The 21,827-nt window shown below is 42.7% G+C and overlaps 1 protein-coding gene across 4 annotated transcripts; it reads right to left on the reverse strand.

Annotated features, from left to right (window-relative positions):
- Window positions 1-85: 85 nt before the first annotated feature.
- tpm4a (tropomyosin 4a) lies at window positions 86-20,965 on the reverse strand. 4 transcript variants are annotated; one of them, XM_084548104.1, is made up of 9 exons: window positions 20,782-20,961; window positions 18,887-19,012; window positions 4,881-5,014; window positions 4,590-4,707; window positions 4,424-4,494; window positions 4,242-4,317; window positions 3,252-3,314; window positions 2,821-2,890; window positions 1,442-2,206 (listed from the first exon to the last, which is right to left on the reverse strand). In XM_084548104.1, the coding sequence occupies exons 1-9, from the start codon at window positions 20,893-20,895 to the stop codon at window positions 2,124-2,126; spliced, it is 855 nt and encodes a 284-aa protein (XP_084404230.1). In that variant the 5' UTR covers window positions 20,896-20,961; the 3' UTR covers window positions 1,442-2,123. The 4 variants fall into 4 exon arrangements, with proteins under 4 accessions (XP_084404231.1, XP_084404233.1, XP_084404230.1 ...); XM_084548105.1 differs by lacking the exons at window positions 1,442-2,206; window positions 18,887-19,012; window positions 20,782-20,961 and adding exons at window positions 86-1,414; window positions 13,302-13,832; XM_084548107.1 differs by lacking the exon at window positions 4,881-5,014 and having other exon boundaries at window positions 1,440-2,206; window positions 4,590-4,709; window positions 18,878-19,012; window positions 20,782-20,965.
- Between the last annotated feature and the right edge of the window lie 862 nt (window positions 20,966-21,827).

A 21,827-nucleotide genomic window follows, 5' to 3' on the forward strand; every position in this document is an offset into this window, starting at 1 on the left:
TATACATTTCATAATAAAGCACTTGATGAAAAGACGTTTAAACAATTACCGTAGCACTAGTAGAACAAATTCAAATGAGACAGGATTTCTGTAAAACATTTATTAAGTTGACATGGAGAGGGGGTTGGTGAACGAAATATTTCAAAATGGCCTCGATCGAATGTGAGGGGGCTTTCCTTGGCCCTGGCATGAGATGAAACCATCAAACAAAAATAAAACATTTGAAGGTTTAATTGTCTGTGTTATGTGTGTTCTTTGGTCTTGAGAGGTCCCCTGGGAAAAAGAAGTGGTGTAAATGAAAAAAAAAAAAAAAAAAGATCAAAGCATTACAACTTCTCACATACCTAACATTATTCTACTATATACAATAAGTATCCATGGTTGATAAAACTTGACTGAGCTTCCAGTGGTTTGGGGCTTAGCTCGCTCATGTAATACAACATATTGTAAATCTAGTAAATATTGGCTACATTATGGCATAGTAATGGTGCATAAGGTGTCAGTGGTCAGGTCAAACTAAAGGAAAGGTAAAGACACTGTAAACGCACAGCTCTTGGCTTCTGCAGATTCCCAACAAGTTTGATGAAGTGTAAAAAATATTCAGCTTGTCTCGGGTTAATCAGAATTTGGCAGAAGAGGCATTGCATTTTAGTTAAATGTAAAGAAGCCTGAAGTCGCCGAGAAGCATGTGCCTTGATTGTTTATGTATGAATAAAACCTTTCCATTAGGTCGCCTGTCCATTTGACCATTGTTCTGTTTCATAAAAACAGATTTAGGAGGATGCTGTCGACACACAGTGGTCGAGTGTGTGGCAGCCTCTTGGTGGTGCAACATGATCACAAAACACTACCCTCAAATCACCACTGGGTGGTGCTTCAGAGCCACACTAGTGTAGCCCTTGATAAACCCTATGCCATCTAGAGCCTGTGTATTAAAATAAGCAGACAGGCAACGTATGTGCACATTAAATGTAAAACTGAGTGGTTGAGTGACCAAATCTAATGTTTCTTTGGGAGAATTTATTGCCAGTTCTTTCTAAATAAGTGGTCAAGAATGAATTAACGCAATCACAGCTGCTGGAGATTAAAAAAAAAAAAAAGAAGCAATGGGTTCAAAATGATTTCCCATCTAAAAAGAAAAAAAAAAAAAAAAAAAAAGTTGTGCCTTAGGAGAAAAAAAACAAAAAAAAACATCAAGGGACAAGCATTAAGTTAATCCCCCTTTACGTGGGGAATAAAGATTTTACAGCTCGAAATGCGGAATGGAGTCGAACGTTTAATGGAATGTTAATGACGACCTCATCCTCCGAAGATTCCTCTTCTCTGTGTGTTTATAAGCTGTTGAGCTCCTGCAGGGTCTGGTCCAGGACTTGGTGCATGCCCAGATTCTCCTCTTTGGCATGTGATAGTTTCTCTGGAGAGAGAGAGAGAGAGGGAGGAACAAATGTGACACGGTGAACTTAAAACACCAGGCTAATAACACAGCTCCGGTCACTTTAATCTTTTTATGGCGTTCCTCAAACAGCGGCCCTTGACAACAATGCACAGAGCGCTGTTTTACTGGACAGATGTTTTGCATAACTGCTTTGGTTAAGTTGTGCCGCATGCAAAAAAATCCAACCACAACACAGTGCCTTTCATGCATAAACTGCTGACTGTAGGAAGACCGTTAGTAGCTGAACGCAGTATGGACTTTTAAGATGATTTTTAAGGAGTCATCTGTCATTACAACTATGTGGAAACACTTTATTGTCACATGTCAGAAAGAATCAAAAATGTTAAGGGGTCGCTAGGGACTGCAAACTGTATTAATTCAAACCAAAATCAAATCTCATCAGAAATGCTCACCTTGTGTAACTCCTAATCAGAAGGTCAATGTACAGTAGAAACCAGTGGTACAATAGAAACTCTTGGTTCCATAGTTTCAAGTCACTGCTATGAATTGAGCGTTCTACTATTCTGTTTTACATCAGTAATCAAGAACAGAGGCGAAAAGCTACAAAGCAGGAATGAAAAAGGATTTTAATTAATTATATTTTGCATAGCAAGATGAGCAGAAGGCACGTGTGATCCACAGAGAGAGGTCGGGAGAAAGTAGAGGGGAGAGGCAGCGAGAAAGCGGTCTACAGAGATGTCATGTCGTTGAGGGCATGGTCCAGCTCCTCACTAATGGCCTTGTACTTCAGCTTCTGAGCATACAGTTCGTCTGGAGGTCAGAGGTCGACAGGAAGTACAGGCAGCGGCACAAGCAAGCCAAAAGCAGGACGGGTATGAGAGACAGATGGAGGCAAAGAGCAGAGGGAGGGAGAGAGGGAAGAGAAGACAAAAAATAAAAGAAATAGGTCAGCCTTTTTTTAAGATGCAGAAACGATAGGAAGAAAGAATGATGCATACTCTAATTAGGCTCTTCAGCTGGGTGAGCGGTGAGCTTTTTAAACCTGTTCTGAATGTCTCATAAAGCTGCTCCAATAACTCCATAAACTCGGCTACCTGGGGGTTCAACAGCTAAATAATGCTGACCTAAAAACATCTGAGCACATGCTGTCCTCTGCGCAGCATGGCTGACATGGAACACTTGTCAAGCACGTCTTAGGTAAGGCGTTTCCATACATTTCGGTAGAAAATTCATTCCTTCGCACAGAAACTGATTCCGGCGATGCTGAAATAGGACACTCCTCCCGAGATCTAAGTCGAAAGGAAGTGAGTGACTTTGCACATGTGCATTAAGACGTACTTGTGGTTCGTCTATAAACACATCTCCTGATTTAAACTGAATCCATCCTCATTTAAAGCTAGTCATGAGTGTTACTGGTCTCGTACCTTCCAGGTCATCAATGGACTTTTCCAGTTTGGTCACTGTCCTCTCTGCAAACTCTGCACGGGTTTCAGCCTGGCAAGAATTCGGACACAGTAGAGTCAGAAAGTTCTAACAAATGAATCCAACTTGCAAATAGAAGCATTGCCGCACTTATAAAAAAGGCACGTTTAGTTTTAAGATGCTTTCGCAAAAGCCAAAATAGTCAATTTAGTGAAAATGTATGTATGCCATGAAAAGTAAGAGTCTATTTAAAATATGTATGGGAGGAAGAAGGTAATGAATGCAGCTGGACATGAAACAAAGGTTCCTGATCTAGATTCTTCAAGTGTTTATTTAGTGCCTGCCTTTAGTGTTTATGTAATTGGTGACATAGTTGATCAAAATCATCGGAGAAGAAAAGGACGTTTCTTTTTGGAAACCCGCGTGACCTCACCTCCTTCAGTTTGTCAGTCAGAACTTTGATCTCCTCCTCATACTTGTCCTCTTTTTCCGAGTACTGTTGACACAAGACAAAATAGATTAATACCACTGGATCAGGCACAAAAACATGCAGATGCATGAGTGTAATTGGTCTAGGTGACACGGCACCACTCCCTCTGAGGAGCGAGGTAGTGATACCAAAAGGCAAGGTGTTGGCGTGGCCTGGGAACAGGTTGAACCGCGAGGCCGTTCACGCCAAGTCTGAGCGTACAAAGCAAAAACACAACATGTACTGCTAAAGGGAAGCAGTCATGCCGTGCATCTGGTATGCTGTAGCGCTGCATGTCTGTGTCGGGGGGAGGAATGTAGCTGCCAGGAGGAGTGTACGGGAGATATCTACCATCTCACGGTTCACACCCTCTGAAACACGTTCTGCAGCCAAAACTCTGCATACACAAAAACAGCTTAAAAGGCTAATCGGTAACGAGGTGCAAGCATATATTTAAACACGAGCATGTCAAAGAGGTTAGGGTCTAGAAGTGCTTGATACGCGCATCTAAACAACCCAGGGGGAAAATGAATGGTGTGGTTGTAAGCAGGGCCTGATGACAGTGTGAAACAATACTTTGCCGGTGCGGTGTCCCACTCTGAGGACAGCGCATCCAAATTACTGTCCACTGAGCCATGGGAGCAGCCCAAATGATAGGACACAGGCAAGTGGAGATGAGTATGTGCTGGCTGCCAGACGTGGTGTTCAAGAGGTTGTTGAATATATTTAGGTTGTTTGTGAAAGACAATGGAAGCAGAAGCATACGCTGCACTGTCACAACATTAGATATTATGATTAGATGCATGGATTTAGTCATATATTAAAACCTGGTGCGGTGTTTCTTGCTCACAATTTGAGCAAGAATGATCATTTTGATTATTGCTGAATAAAAAACGTGGAAACACAACCGATCTCTCACTGCCATGGACATCACTCGCCATATGTCACGCTCACCTTCTCAGACTGAGCTTCTAAGGACTTCAGATTGTTGGTCACATTTTTCAGCTCCTCCTCCAGGTCGCTGGCTTTACTGTGAAGAAAATCCGACGCATGTTCAGTTTTAACGGAACATCGAAAGGTGGGAGCACGTGTTGGTGCGCATGCGATTACGTATTTTTGTATTTGAAAGGGTTTACCATTCTGAGAGCTCGGCCCTCTCCTCAGCTCTCTCCAGCTCCCCCTCCAAGATCACCAGTTTACGAGCCACCTGGGAGGAAGAAAAAAACATTAAATGTTACAGGTGGAAATTTTGGGATTCAAAGATCCGCATTTAAGAGTTTGAACCCATTGTTATTCCCTCACCTCCTCATATTTGCGATCAGCCTCCTCTGCAATGTGTTTGGCCTCCTTCAGCTGCATCTCCTGAATCTCCATCTTCTCCTCGTCCTTCATCGCTCGGTTCTCAATCACCTTCATCCCTCTGTTTTGGGCAGGTCAGAGCGTGGCAGGAGGACAGAGACGCATGGTTCAAAATGCTTTAATTTCTCATTTGTTTTGTGATTTCAATAAATGAGACAAAACAGGTGTGCATTCGCTCGTACAGGCACATAAGGCCGTTTCTTATGATTGCTGAGTGTGGAAAAAAATCCTGACCTCTCGCTCTCATCTGCAGCCTTCTCTGCCTCCTCCAGCTTCTGCAGCGCTGTGGCCAGTCTCTCCTGGGCTCGGTCCAACTCCTCCTCCACCAGCTGGATCCTACGGTTCAGAGCTGCTACATCACCCTCTGCCTGAGAAGAGAGAAAGAGGGAATTTTAGTCAACCATTCACCTTCAAACCATCCAAGCTGGTCTTCCTTGCCCCCTCTTCCCTACCATTAAGGAGGAAACGAAGATGCAGACGCAAAGAGGGCAACAGCGTGAGAAAAAAGAAAACCAGCTGGGTATGTACTTGTTGCTTTACTTTTTAGAAAGCAACAAGTACACACACAGCTGAGAGAACGAACTGTTTAGAAAGAAAAGTGTTAAATTTCACTTTTGTTTAGAATTCGCAACTAACAATGTGTTGAAAATGAGAAATAAAAAGAAGCTAAGAATCTAAGTATATCTAGCACTGTCCTCTAGCGACAGTCCAATGTCCTGTCTGCACAATCTACTTTTCCTTGACAGCTACCGTTATCAGGAGGGTAAACAGTCGCTCTCAGTGTAGGAACATTTTCATATTTCTAATAACCGCTGAAGCAACTGACTCCTCCTATTTGCGTCCCCACTGCTGTAAAGGTAGGCAGCACAAGGCTCAGCACAAGAAGAACTTAATTTAGCGGCCAAGTTTATGGTGTTGATCCAGATATGGAACAAAATATGACAAATTGGACTGACAGCCAAGTCCAGGCTTTAGGCTGAGGCTGTTGTCACACCAACTAACAGGTGGCTATTACATGACCTCATACTGGTGGTGAAAATGCAAACACAGAAAAAGCTTTGTAGGGTGAACTCCTCAGCAGGTAGTTACCCTCAGAGTGTTTGAACCGTAAGCACCCAATAGCAGCTATTTTTGTATTCGAGGGCTTCTCACAGGAGCAGTGTACAGCAGCGGTTACGGGCAAAGTTCCTCATCTCGTCAAAATTACAATGACAAGCTTCCACCCAGCTGATGCATCACTTTAAACGTAGCCACTTCTCTTTTAAAGCATTTAAGGCTTTTGATACAACAGTGTCTTTCCATCAGCTCAATCTATGTGTGTTTACAAGTTTCACTTGTTTTAATCGCTGCACGGTGAACTGTGTGTATGCAGCCAGGCTGGGAGAGAGGAAATTACGTGAACATGTAGTACAATAGATATACAGGAGCCTTATTCTGAAAATACATCTGATAAAGATATTTAAATACAATCGCCTGAATATAGCCGCGGTGCCATGACTACAGGAAAATATTTGACCTTCTCATTGTGCGACTGCCTGTTCAGCTCAAACACACTGAATTCTTTCTACGCCATATGTATGCAAGTAAGATATTGTAATCTGTTCTTTGTGCTCTCTGGGGTCGCTCAAGTTTCACAAATCAATAGCTGATGAATAATGGAGGCAGCTGGAGGTCCTTGGAGAATCTGCTATATGAGCGGGGCCTACCTGTAATAAACAGTCACTGATGAAACTTGAGCACTATCTGCGGCATCTGGCTGGAAAGTGTAATCCTCGGTAATATCTGAAGATTGTAGGACTTTGGATCTGAATGAAAAATTTTCAAAAGCTCAATTTCCGCTGATGGTAAATGCAGAACTGGGCCAGGGCAGGGAGGACAAATGGACTTCTTCTCATCTGCCCTTCGTAGACAAGGGCAACAAGAGAAACAAAAAAGCAAACAGACAACTATACAAGAATTTCCTCTGCTTGCTGGGGATTTCATCCACCCATCATCTCCTAGGGAGCCACATTCAAACTGAAAACCAGTCTAACTCAGTCTTAAAATAACACAAAGGGACCGTCCACTGTTAAAAAGCACGGCAACTCAAACAGCACTGCGTAACTGCACTTCTGAGCTGCTGAACCATTCATTGAAACCCAGGTTTACTCCCTGTTCTGAAAAAGAAGCAGCTGGGGATTTCTTGGGCAAACAGACATAGTATTCTGTGCACAGTCGCAGGGCTGCAGTTTGTAGGTCAGTGACTCATTACCCAGTCATTCAGGCCAGAAGTCACTTTGCCAGTCAGATCAAAAGTCAAAGTGTCGTTCAGCCATTCATTTTACAGGTAGGCGAGTCATTCTGCTATGCTTTTGAGATAAGTGGCTAAAGAGACCAAAAAAGGACTGGCAAGGAAGGAAGAAAGAAAGATAACATTACACAGCGATGCAGAGAGAGCTCTGAACTCTCAGTGGAAAAGAGTTATTAAGTCTGTTTGTGCTGAGAATAAATAGACTTTCATTCCAGTGCAGACTTCCATTCTGTCATACACTCAATATTTCAGCAAGTGAAAGCACGGTTTCCTGCTTGGTGGCAGCTGGAACTGGCCTCTTTCTACAATTTTTAGGATTTTCTCCATTTTGTCTCATCTCATCTCAGACTGCTGACTAGTCAGTCAGTCTTTCCACTGCTCTCTCTCTCTCTGTCTCTCTGTCTCTCTCTCTCCATTTCGTCCTCTCCTCTGCAAGGTCTTTCCCTACTGCACCCAAACCTGCCAGGGGAGTTCGCTGATAACAGACAGGAAATGTCTGCCTAACAAGCACTGAAGTGTCCTGTGACAACCAGCTTCTGACAAAAGGAAAACCTAACCCAACAGAGGACGAATGAAAAACGGTAAATCACTCGGACCACCTTTAAATCTCATCAGCTACGTCCTTTACGCGGCTCCGCATCTGTCGGCACTACATCTGGCCTGCGAGAATAGTTGCTCAGAATTACACCGGAGCCTGAAATAACAGATACGGTTACTTCCTGTGTCCTGAATGAAGCAATGTGCTGCGAAGACTACCGTCTGCACACAAACAAACATGCCATTCATGTGCTCTAGGTCAGTAAACTGGCGCATCAGACGCTGTAATGCACGGCAAACACAAAACCAGACGCTCTCATTCTGCCAGCCTCTGCCTCTCTCAAACAAACACATGCACGTAATTACCAGCTAGAAACCAGTTAGTTCCCTCTTAGGTAAAATGTTGTCAAGTAACACACAAACGAAACCCACAATTGTAGCTACTACCACTATGCTGGTAGTATGTACTGTATATCTATGTTTACAATTGATTGTGTGAAACCTGGTGCCTTATCTGGCATCAAATGTTCACAATCACAGAGGGGGAATCCCTACGTGGACACAGACAGCTTTGTGACAAGTAAAACAGCTTATGTGCTTTAAAGTACATGTTCTCGTGCCTTGAATTCAATGAACCGCGACTAAAGGAGAGAGAAGTCTTTCCTGTAAATCCTGAAAGTACTTTTTTAGCTTTAACCAGAGTTGGTGCAGCTACAAAAATATCGAAATGTTAATATAGGTTACAAGGAACCAGGGCCGAGCTGAACGACAAACTACAAGAGTAGACACTAACGTCACTTTACGAATGAGGATCTTGAAAGAGGTGACAGGAAGTCAGCTGCCCGACATCCTTTCATTTCCTCCCCTTGATTGTTCGTTCTCTCAGAGCTGGTATTTTCCCTCCGTCTCTTTCTGGCCATGCCCCCTTCCTTTAGCAGCCACTTTGCATTCTCTGACAGCCAGGGACGCACGCTGCCTTATATGGTAAAACAAACTATGGAGAATGTTTGTGGTGGAGTATCAGGAAGATTGTGGCACAGCTGCGACACAGACACTTGTGTTTAAGTAGCTGCTAGGTTATCATCATAGCTTCATGCTGAACACCGGCTTTCTAGGAGGCTTGCGGTGAACACCTCCCCTCGCTAACAGGCGTTTCGTCACAAGATCCGCTGTCATATCAGTACATTAAATTTCAAGCTACTCATAAAGGCAATTTAGCTTAGCACTCCTAGGTTACTGTTGCTAGGTAAGACAAACAACAGTCATGCAGGGGTCCACTCCCCCGGACAGATGCTGCAAACCTGTGGGCGTAGTTAGAACTGAAACACGTAACTGTGATTCTTCGACAAGTGCTGGTACAGTCTGTCACCTCTAGACTGTGTCATTACAGGCGTTCAACGACTTTTTATGGACACAACAAATTGGTATAGCTTGTCTAAAAATGTACCAAAGACGTGACTTGGCAAACAGTGGGAGTTGGTGACCAATCAGAAGGCCGACATAAGCTCAATTTACCAAACAGACACGACAGAAGTACTGGTCTTCAGATCTAGCTCTTAAAATAGTTCCCAAAATATCAAACTCTTCCATCAATATGTGATACAACCTGCTAGATGCTGGCACACAGGTCTGCTTACTAACCAGGTAAACAGTCTATAGCCTCACTTGAAGATACCGCTCAGTAAGTGACTAAAGAAATACCTAAAGTGTACTGCATGCATTAGGGACAGGATCAAGGACAAGTGAAAGAGAAATCTAATTACTGCCGTATTCCAGGGCAGTGGGCTAATGAGCTGCACAATGCTGTTGGGGTTCGGGGTAAGTTATTCCTGACACCAGTGCTCGCTACTCTCAATGTGAACGCTTGTGTCTGAGAGAATAGAAAGGTAGTGTGCAATCTGTCCTCATAAAGATCTGGCATGCAAAGAAAGCTACATGAGGCATAAACCAGTCTGTCCTGAAGTTAGATATGTAAAAGAAGGTCATTAAACACCCAGACACCACACTGAGCGCTCTCTGTGCTAAATGCAATTTGTTGTCATTTAATTGAATGACTTTAAAGAGGGATATTGATCTTGTTTGAGTCTGTAGCTCAGTATGTCTAATCCTGACCAGAGGCTGATTGCAACCCATATGCAAACTGCCCTTTCAGGAATCTACACAACCAAACTTTTCCTGTAATGTTGCAAGCCTGAAACAATTGCCTTTCCTGTGCTTTTATTTATTTTTGCAGGAACATACATATTTATAAAAGATAATTTTGAAAAACAGTGAAGTTTCTGAAACATATTGTCTCTGAACAAATAGAGAGCAGCTGACTTACATACCTGCAGGTCAAGTAAACATTATAGCTATGAAACTGTTTGTGAGATTCTTTCAGGCTAAATTTGGACCATTTCCATTCTACATCTGCATGCTAACAGATGGCGTGAACAATGAGAAAGCTACACTGATGTGTCTCACTGAACCTTGCATGCACCCATGAAGGAAATGACCCAGTGTGTTGGATTTAAATGGCTAAAAGTCAACCGTATACGTGCCACAAATTAACTACTATTACCCTTCTCTATATGTAATTTAACGACATTAGAGCAAACTAATCTTTGCTTGCACTAACTGGACAAATAATTTTTTTCTCCTTGCTTGAACAAGAATCTACAACCTTGGCCTGCATAATCAGCTAAGCCACAAGCCACTAACATGGGAGTGTTCCCCAGCATGCCAGAGACTGCCAAAAAGCATCAACATGTGGCAGTTATATTTGGAAAGTTGAGCTATTCCCAGGGAGAAAGTCCAAAGAAAACACTGAAACCAGGAAGTAATGCTTTCCACAGAGTCTGCCGGAGACTGTCAGGGGTCCAGAAGAAAACCCTCAAGCACACTGACCACACAAAGAAGCAAATATGTGACACCTTCAGCAGATTTAGATAAACTGATTTGTTGAGGGAAGTGGGACTTTTGGCAAATTAATATTCAGTGTGGGGAGGCTTAAAATGGCATGTGTGTAGAAATAAACTTCAGTGTGTCATCAAATCCAATGTAAATGCCATTACAGTAGATGCCAAAAAAAAAAAAAAAAAAAGCAGCAGACATATATTCTATAAATAGAGACAGACGGTTTGTAATCAATAGCCGACACGTATTACCATAAAAACCTAACTTCATTAGCTAAGTTGTGCAAGCCTGACTAGGATCGACAATGACCAGCGTAGTAACAGTGTCCACCACAAACACTAATCTTCCTGTTGATCGGAGACAGGAAGTGTTGGGAGTAGAAGTACAGGAAGTGCTGGACCAGAGTTTGCAGCCAGCATCCTGGGAGGGGCAGTCGGGGGAGGGAGCTATCTCAGTAAAGGTTTGAGTTCCACTTCCCTTTTTTTAGTGGTTTAAGAAATGGACCTGTATTGCCACAAACAGTATCTCTGCGTGCTATGTTGCTAGACTCCAGCTGTCACCAGCTCACCACCATCACCAATAGCAACTGTATGCTGTATCTGTTGACAACGTGACTGAGCACAGCAAACAAAAATGTCATCTTACAAAAAAAGGAAATAGATACTTCTCATTTAAACAGATCCAGGCAGTTTTTAGTAGAATTGAGGCTATAACAGAAGCAAGAAGTGATTATAAAAAAAAACAGCTAATCTGTCTTATTTGTGCTGCCAACACAGTGCACAGGCCTCAGCACAAATGATCATCTGTGGCCTGTGAAAGCTTGCAGCTGTAAAAACGGAAAAGCTCATAGAAAGTGATGGCAGTAAATAAAACATCATCATGAAGACGATATGACGTCCCCGTGATCCAACAGGGCCGTAAAGCAATACATAGCAGTTGAGCAACATCTTCAGAAGTGTCAAAACCACACCAGAAACAAAATGGAGCAATTACTTTCACGTCTTAGTTAAAGATGTGTCTGAGTGTTTTTCTATTACGTCCACATTTTTAAACAATGATTCATAAAACTCGGTGAGGTTCCTTCTTTTGATCTCTCTGTGCTCTGATGAGAGAGTTTTTGTGCCAAGGAATAACTCCAGGTTGCTCTAATTATTCACATCTGGGAGCACACCAACCCTCGCCACACAAACCCCGCCGCTCTGTTTGACTTTGAATGCACATGGAGGAAGAGGTGTGACAACTAAAACTGCTTGTACATGCTTAGAGTCACAGGGATGAAATGGAAGAACTTGTTCTGAAATGTAACACACACCGATCTAAAGATAACACACACATTTAGCCATTTTTGATGCATCTGTCAACAACTATCTAGCTGCGATGCCACCATGAATGGACGCTGGTATTAAGGCCGACAAGGAATGACGGTATAGCGTAAAATAGCAGCAATTATATGTCTTCATATATAAGTAAAGCTACGTTTAAAGCGACACAGATTAGTCAAGCTTTAAAATGTGTCCTTTTATTTTCTAAAACGTGCTATATTTATCATGATATGCTTATGAACACTGCCAAGATCTGTGCTGTGCATGTTATCCTTAAAATCTTTTATTGTGTCACTTCCTCTTGAATAGTGGACATGCATTAAAGACAAAGCTAGTCAATGGACATTAAGCAAAACCTGAGCTCATTGATGTCAATATGAGGACATGTCAGAATGATAACCCACAAGCTGAGCTGACACCCAGTTGTCAAATCAAAAGGGTGCCCTGTTACCTAATAGCCGGTCTATAACAAAGAGGTATGTCCTATAGCAGGCCCGCTCCTTTCATCGACTCAGCAGCCATATCTTTACAGCCACACCTTCCCCTCCCAGTCGCCTTGGCTCTTTCTACTCGTCCTGTCATTAACCAGAGCCTATGCAAAGGATATGGCACCGTACGCCATAAAGCAGCACGTGAAACAAGTCAAGACTGTTACCTAACTGTGCTGCTTAGCTTTTATTTTTTCCCTCCCCCTCCAGTCTTAAACTTTTTCTGGGTGAAGTCATAAATCTTGGGTGTGGGCAGAGTCGAGAGACAGACAGGTGACAAGAGATGGGTGAAGAAACAGAAATAATAATGGATGAGTCAGTCCTGACACATCCAAGCGTCGGGTCTGCATATTTCTGGAACTTCTGCTAAGTTTAGCTTAAGTCTTGAAACCGCTGAAATGTAAACTGTGAAAATAAGACTAAGTGTGAATAACAATAGGATAAGATGATGGCCACCACAGTATCCGTTTTTCTTAAATTGGATAGATAGTGTAGATTTGCTCCTTTGAATTGATAATATAACAGAGGCCGCACACTTTTAACTCTGTGGCCGGTATTTTCCTATCATCATGTGGAGGCAGGGAGGCCTGACGGTTAAGGCTGCTATGGGCAATCATCCATCCTGCTGAGGTGCCACTCAGTGTGTGTGAAAAGTGAATTTCCTCTCCAGGTTCAAACAGTTTAACCTTGGCGCCTCTCTAAAATGGTAAACCCCGATTAATATGCAATTACAATCATAATCTAATCCGGATTAGCATGATTTGTATTAACAAGAAGTTATTTGGTCAGGAACGGGTGAATTAAAAGTTTGCATAATGGGTTCAACGCTGTCTACGTGGTGCACGTTATTCGCCATTAACAGAGGCCTGTAAGTCAGACATAACTGAGCATGCGCAAAGACCTGCAAACTTTTTTCTTTTTTTTCATTAGAGACCAACGCCTTGCATTGTGGCACAATCACGCCCGCGAATGAATCAATGGCATGAACTAGTTAAGGCTTTTTTAAGAGGCCGAGATGAGGATATGAAGAAGTTTTTAAGTCTGGCAAATGAAAGCAGAAGCGCAGCGGTGAAACGGCGAGAGAGAGAGGTCTAAAAAAACAAAAATTAGATGATTGTCTCACTTTCTCTCGGAGCTCCCGTTCACTGTCCAGTTCTCTCTGTAGGACCTGAGCCCGATCCTCTGCGTCGTCGGCCTGCTGCTGCAAACACTGAATCTTCCTCTTCACAGCATCCAGAGAGTTCAAACCTGCCATTGTTTTTACTGTTTTGTTACTTAATTTAAGACTACACGTAGAAAAAAAGAGACTATTTCTGGCTTGTGCAAAAAAAAAAAAAAATGCTACTGCTTCCTGTTAGTATTTAGGATAAGAAAACTGAATTTGGTCGTTGATTTTAAAAAGATATGTATGTAGAAAAAAATCCGTCCAAAGTCTTAGGAATGTAAAGGAGTCGTTCAAGTGCAGCAGAAAGTTGTGTAACTAGGAAGTCCAAGTGTTTCTTCTGGTTCGTAGGAATGAAAAGCTCATGAGCGGGGTAGATAAGTTGTCCTCGGGAATGTGCGTAGCAGTTTTTGGTCCGGACACTTGGAGTTTGAGGAGGATTGGAAAAGCTGCGCGGTGAGGAGAGCCGAGAGCGCCAGACTGGGGAACCGGAGGAGGAGAGAGACGATCGGAACGATGAGGTCAGAGAGGGCGGGGCCTATATGAGTGTGTGAATATGTGTGTGTGTGTGTGTGTGTGTGTGTGTGTGCTGGGTACGTTGATCCCTGTGACTGATGTGATCACTGCTGGGAGACTTTCAAAAGAAAAAAGAAAAGCCAGCATGAATTACTTTCAGTTATTGTAAAGGCGCAGTGCCCTTTGTTGAGATGTCACACGCAAACATCCACCTCCACAAACTGGATTTGACAGTTAAATTTCCCAGTGCTACTGAATGTGGCACCGACTTCCATCATTTCAGTGGAAGATTTATCAGCATTGAACTTGTGGGTGTATAAAAGTGTGTCCTCAGACAAAATCGTACAGCTTACTAGTATCACGGCGGCTCACTCTTACTGGATAAAATCATTAGGATGAGTGAACTCAAGTCAAGTGAAGTACAACTCTAGTAGGCTATAGGATGGACGAAATACCCCGAATTACGCTGTCAAAAATGTGTATGAGTGTAGACAAAGATGGATCATTGCATTACTAGTGAGCCCAAAGTCCCAGTGCCCACAAAACTCCCTGCAAAGTGTGGGCTTTATGTGACACAGAAAAGCGACATACACATCACCTGAGCACCTTTGAGTAGATTTTGTCTACAACAAAATGTTTGCCATCAGAGAAGCACGTTTGTTGCAAAAGATATTCGTTTGTCAAGAAGCATACATCACATAGTTTCTTGCTATGCAATTGCGCGTCGAGGTATTTTTTCTTTATCAGTTTGTATCGGTTGAAACACACCTCATACTGGGTAGTGTACCCCTATGTGAGTGGTCACAATACGCTGCTACTCTCATTGTTAAATCTACTTCTTCTTGGAGTTCTCATTCAAGCCTGTTAACTGGTGACAGCGACTCATAAAGAGGCAACGAATTATGCCAGGTATTGACTGACTACAAAAGGCCACCGAAAGGCTGGGACCTGAGGAAGCGATGATCCAAGTCAATGGCTTGAATTGGCTTGTGAATTGTGAGATATTGACAGTATTCTAAGGTCCCACTATGATGCAAAATCCACTTTTCAACATGTATCTAAGGTGTCTAAAGATCCACAAAATATGAGAAAAGATCATTCCCCCCTTCCCCCTACATGGTGTGTTAACAAGCTATTGAAGTTTGCAATACACGATGTTGTCAAGCAGCAACCTCCTGAAGCCAATGCGCAAGTCTTAAAAACTATGAATTGCCACTTGACTCTGGCTCCACAAGTTTGTCAATCCACATCCACTTTCATGCCAAACTTTTCTATAATTCACCTGTTGTATGAAAGCTTGAAGTTGTGCAGAACACATGCTATCAGCCTCAGCTCCACTCACACTCCATCTCTACTTTGCTGATATTTGAATATATGCGGAGGTGATGACTGCTGGGCCACCAGATAAGCTTCAATACTGCTGCTTGAAGAAACCAATGGATGATGACGCGGGCGATCTTTATATAGCTGCCGGACATCTTGGTTCTCCTGCCTTGTTTCTGCTGGGGTATCAGTGGTACAGCAGGAAAGGCCTCGCTGTCTGCTAGAAAGCGGTTTGGTCAGCAGCACCTCATTTGCATTTAACAGAATCAGTTCATATGGAACAGGGCTCGAACCCGCGGGATACAGGTATGGTATTTGTATTTGTGGGGTATTTTGAGCTGAAACCTGAAATATAGATGTCAGATTTACATCAGCTTGTTAAAAGGGGCACAATGTGGAACCCTTAAAATAAGGGTTTGTATTTCAGGATGAGCCAGACAAACTGTTGTACAACCTGTTAGACTAAAGCCACACCTGAGAGTAGAAGTGGTATTTTTCAGTCAAAACATTTGACCACTGAATCGTTTATCCATTTTCCGTAACCCCTTGTCCTCTCGAGGGTCGTGGGGGAGTGGAGCCTATCCCAGCTGTCACTGGGTGAGAGGCGGGGTACGCCCTGGACAGGTCGCCCGTCTATCGCAGGGCTAACACAGACAGACAGAGAGATAGACAATATAGAATCTCCAGTCTTTGGGTGGTGTACTCGGAGAGAACCCACTCAGACACAGGGAGAACATGCAAACGCCACACAGAAAGGACCCACCACTGAATCAAAACAAACATAACCGCAAGGGAACTCGCAACAAACTATGAAGACTAATTTTACAACTTCTAACCTCAAGGGAAATCTCTGCCAGAGAACCTTTAACTAAATTTAAAGCGTTAAATATTGATCATAAACTTTTCTCTTTCGAGGAACTGTGTAAGTGTTTGTCTTGAAGGATTGAGCAAACATCTCCCACCTCCCTGAGTGTAAATCTGATTTATGCTCCATCTTTCATGTTTCACTGCTAGCCTTGCCCATGTTTCCCTCATTCACATGATCAGCATGAGTTCAAACATGTTGGGTGGATGGTCAAGCAGGACAGCCGATTTCAGCTCCGCTCAGCTCAGCTTCAGTTCAGATTCAGTCCTGATGTTCACAACAAGAAGAAAATCTCTCAAAATCAGCCTCATGTGTTGATTGAACCGCTCTCTCTGATTTGCCCCTTGCACCGGAAAAGCTGGAAGCATTGATTTCATTAGAGACAGGAGTTTGGGCCTTTCTGTTTGGCTTGGCCGCATTCCTCACATACCAGAGCCCCCCTGACTGTTCTCTGCTTTCTCCGCCCGCCCGGCTTGCCGGCCACTACAAACTGCTTTCCGCTGTAACATTTGTAAATGGTGTTATCAATACTGGCTCCAAAGCATCTTTCAGTTTCTGTATCGTGCTAATATTTATATATAATGCTCTTAAAGATGGTTGTCTGAGCTAGCGATCATCAACGATGACCTAAATATTAGCCCTACCAGTCTGATGCCCTTTTTTTTTTTTCCCGTAACTGTGCTTGTTTGTGCTGTTGGCTCTACTGTTCTGCTTTCCCAGTTGCCTCCAGGTTTCCAATCTGTTCTGTGTGAATTCAGATGTGTAATGACTTGACTGCTGCCTCTAATAAGTGACATGTGGAGGGGAATTCATGGAGGTGGAGCGGAGCAGCTTTACTACTCGTGATTTTGGTGTCACTGTGCCGAACCTCACTGTAAATGTAAACACGTAGTTTTGTAGCCGACATCTATTTTTTAATAAACATGGCGTTGCTTGAGTTCTCTTTCCACACACTATGGGACACCAAGACGGGAAGCTACCTAGCCAGGCTCAAACCACAACTTCAACAAGTATGTTTTCCAGGGCCCCACTTGACCCACTTTGCATGTGAGGCTTCACAGAACCCTTCCCTGAGTTTATTCAATCACTATGTGAGGATAATCCAGCATGTCTCAGCCTCTGACTCTGTGTCTATATAGCAGGCACTTCCCTTTTCTTTGTGTGTAGTGCAACACTGCACTTCCCTGGGATATCCTCCACAATACTCAAACAATACCACATCTTGCTGGAAGGTGGAAGAGTTATTTGCATGACAGCTCTCTCTCTGTCTCTCTGATTTGTTTCGTAATCGTGCTGGAACAACTGCCTAGATTCTTGCTTGTTGTTATTAAAATGCCATTTCACTGATAAACTGAATTAATGAGTAATATTTTATCTTGATCATCGCCCTAAATAGATTCCCTTGAACAGTGACTGACTCTGACTTCCTATTTCCTTCATTCTCGTTCTGTTTCACTCACACACTGACACAAGCAAGCAAACACACATCACCGCTGGCAGATATACAGCCGTGTGGTCTGCGGTGTTGCCAACAATGTAAAATATGATATTTTTTCCAAGATTGCAGCTGATTCTGCAACGTTCTGCTTCATTTACAGAATTGATTATTTGTGAGGGTTCTTCAGTGGAGGAAAATGTATTTTGTAATTTAAATAAAGTTAAAAAATCTCCAATGTGAGTAAAAGTTAACTTTAGGGGGAAGTTTGTTTACACGTCCTGGTCCGTGTGAGTCGACCTAAGTTGGATCTGAAGACTACAATTTAAAAAATCTGGCAGTGTGGAGTCAAATATAATTGAGCTTACTGAGCTTTTTTGGCCCTGTCCTCTCCTCTGAAGCTACAGTTAACAGAACTATCTACAGTCAAATTACATTGTGGGTAATGTAGGAACCATAGTTTGTCAAGGAGGATTAATCGTAATTGCCTCTGCCTTGTATGTCAACGAGTCAAGTTGTGGTTTACATCTACATCTGTCCAGACTCTCGGGAAAATATATAGTGAAGACTCTGAATGGATATTTTAGCAGAACGTCACTGAGGTGATGACCTTTGGCCTTTAGGATATAAAACGTCTTCACCTATTAGAAACTGAGTCATAATTAGAGTATGACTCACTGTGGTTTGCTCAAAAATGTGCTTTGTGAAGTCACAGTGACCATCAAAGTCCAAATGAACATTTGTGCCAAATTAGAAGAAATTACCTCAAGATGTTGCCTTCACAATAATCATGAACTCCAAGTTATCGGATGGATGGATGGACAGACAACTACAAATACATTACAATACAATACATTATGTTATCTTGGGTAGTTTAATCTATACTATATATTAACTCTTACATGTTAATCTCTTAGGGGTGACATATATGAATGCTGGGAATGTCCAGTGTGTTTGAAAAAGGTTCCCCCTCTAGTTTGCTGGTTTGGAGGAATTGATCGTGCGTGTGTGTGTGTGTTTGGGTGAGGGATTACAGTTTAACAATGTGCTCATCTTTCAGGAGTGGTTGCACAGGAATGTAACAGTCTCTGAAGTGCTCCAAACCACTCACAGCGGATCAAAGTAAAGCCACAGCTGGTGTTTGCTTAGAAACAGTCCAGCTGTTTAATAATGGGGCCTACGTTTCAGTAGTGTCATAGTGACGTGTGTGTGGGTCAAAGTCAGACAAAGTAAATAACTGATAACACAGACAGAAGCCTCTTATTAATATTCAAATGCCTGCTAAGGATTTAGTGCGAAAATAGAGATGCATTAGTGTTGTAGGGCAATTCCATATCGCATTTTCAGTCAAATGAGGTGTCACTGACCCGACCCTCCTCTGTGTACGTTTGAATGTACTGTACTCACATCTGCAGCTTTCTTCTCAGACAGTTCCAGTTTCTCCTGAGCGTCTTTCAGGCCTTCAGAGAATTTGTCCAGTTCATCTTCTGTCTGCTTCATCTTCTTCTGGAGATCCAGCAACTCATCCTCCAGCTGCAACAGGAAAGGTTAGTTCTTGTTACTAGTTCTATTGTGTTCTTCTTCCTCTCTCCTCTTTCCAACTTTCCCCACATTACCCCAGGTTGACATAGACTTTCATACGCTGGCAACACTTTCTGTGAACTGCTGTTAATAGAAATAGTAAGTGCAGACATAATGTCAGTCATGACCAATGGGAGTAGACCTCCGTTCTGTTCTGTCTGTTCTGTGGTGCACTATACCTTATCCATCTACACTGCTTTAACAGTGTTACTGTTTGGAGCATATATCAGCACATTAGAACAGGCCTGAAAACTTCTCTCAGGTAAATGAACATTACTTAAAATAATTAATGCATTGAACCATGGATAAGTTCTAAAATTGATGGATCAAATCCTTATCATTTCGTACTGTTAGTGTGTGTGCATTGCTCTTAAATAAGTCACAACATAACGCTGTTACAGCCAAGGTGTTTGAAGTCCGTCAGCTGATTTGAGAGTCTAATTGTGTTTATGATATTTGGGATCATTTAAATGGTAATGGTTTACTATCAGTCTCTCATGACAGGGCCGCTGGCATGCAGAGCCTAATCCCCACGCACATGCACACACTCACAGGGTTAAGTGTTCCCCCTAATCAGTGTTCCCCTCCGAGCCCATGAAGTACATCTGATAATCCTGCTGAATTCCACCCTGCCATTCTCGCCTGATGTCTAAAAATACAGCTGTTATCAGTGAGAACACACAGACGCCTGGAACCAATGGTCTAATGTGTGTGTGTTTCTACATGGGTCCATTTGCGGGCTTATTTTGTGCGTGTTGTCTCCTCTGTGTTGGATACACCTGTCAAACAGGCTTCGTGATGGGCGTCTACTCAGATAGTTGCTCCATTAACTCTCTGTAAACAGGTCCAGGAGGGGGTTTGTTACTGCTTGCATTTCCCCAAAAACCAATTCATATCCTGGGTGGTCTCATCACCTGAACTGGCCAGTTGAGCCTCAGTATAAACAGATTTGATACTACTCTACTGTTCCCGAATTCTGCTTGTTGTTGATGTCTTACTAAGTCTTGTACAGCTTTTTTTTTTTTTTTTTTTTTTTTTTTTAACCTTAAAAGGCTCTACTTCTGTATAGTTTTGTACAGTAATTAACCATCGAAAGTCTGTACTTACATTTTCGAATCCTTGCATGTGTTCTTTCTGTCAAACTACATGACACACAACAAAAATGTGTTGACTGAACTATTAAGGACCATAAAGTTTGTGGTTTTCATGTACTGTCACAAACATTTACTATCCAGACTTTGAGACACAGCTAAATAAAATCCCACAAGTTCAAATATTTCCTTGCTGTGATTCAGCAAAGTACGCCAGTAAACTGTCTGTAGTATAAATAAAAGTGCAAGTGTTTACTGACAGTTTCCTTGTAGGTATGTCTGGTATGGTATCACTGTTGTGATTGGCTTACGTTCTGGATAAAGCAACAAGCCATTAAAGAAAAGCACATGAGCTTGTCTAGTGTGGATATGTCTTTTTACAATCTTTTACAGAGTAATTCTGTATTTTAAAATAGATTTACTTCCGCTAACTGCTACTAATCAGTGAGTAATTTTCCCAAGAGGTACTAGTTAATTTGTTTGTGGAACATTTTAAACTATACATTTTAAGTTATATACATGCCACATTTGAGGTTTTCAGAGATGATCAACAGTCCCTCCTCTATATTAGATCTCCTGTGAATGACATCTCTTCTGACCCATCCATGACTTTATGTCTTTCTTCCCCACCTGCTTGCATTTGTCCTCTGCTGCTTTCTTGTCCGTCTCTGCCTGCTCTGCCCGGTCAATGGCGTTCTCCTTGTCCAGTTTCAGCATCTGCATCTTCTTCTTGATGGCCTCCATGGTGGATGCTCGGTCGTTTTTTTTTCTTCTTTGAGATGAGAAAATGCACCTTTAAAAGGCTTGTGTATTTGTTGCGTTGAGATGCAGGAGATTCAGCTGTTTATGCAGTTGCGCAAAAAGCTGGAATCCAACAAAGCTGCAGAGAAATAGAGGCAGACAGAGAGACAGAAAGGGAGAGACAGAGGGAAGGAGACAGAGAGAGCTGTGAACAGAGATGGAGAGCTGAGCCCTAAATGGGTAGTTATTTAAACTGCACCAGAACCTGCCTCCAGTCTCTGATCACCCCCTCCTCCTCCCAAGTTCTCACCCTCCCTCCTTCTATCCATCTTTTCTCTCCCTCCTGTCCATATGTCCTCTCATCCCTTCACTCACCACTCTGCGTCCACTCCACCCTGACTCCCTGACTATCGCTCTCTCAGGCGCATACTCCACCCTATCAAACCACCAGTCCAGGCTCTTTCTAAGGAATGGTCTGGCTGCTCCACTCACTCTTAAACTGTGGCTGATCTCCTTATTTGGGTTGCTGTGTTTTCACAAAGCCACATAGATCAGACGGCAGAGCGATACAAGCAGGTCCTGTTTCCACATTCAACTGTGTGGCAGTGGGGGAAAGTCCTGCTGGTGCACAGCTTCTCACATTAGAGGTCTTTAAGAATGCATATATTAGACAATGAGACCGAGAGAGATGCAAAGTATAGGGAGAGAGAGTTTGACTGCCAAAGAGAGGTAGGGAGAGAAAGTGTTTAGAGAGACTTTAGAGCTGAAGGGATGGCCTTTTCCAGTTCCGCTGTTATGTGAAGCAAGACTTAAACTCGCTAAACAGAGGCGTGTTCTGAAAGAAAAGCACAAAACAAGATAGGGATGATACAACATAAGTATCAGTTCAGGCATTAGTTTCTGTCTCTCATCAAGCGTGTGCCTCCATCATGGTA

The sequence above is a fragment of the Chelon labrosus genome, assembly GCF_963514085.1.
Source record: "Chelon labrosus genome assembly, chromosome: 7".
In the NCBI taxonomy this organism is placed as follows: Eukaryota; Metazoa; Chordata; class Actinopteri; order Mugiliformes; family Mugilidae; genus Chelon; species Chelon labrosus.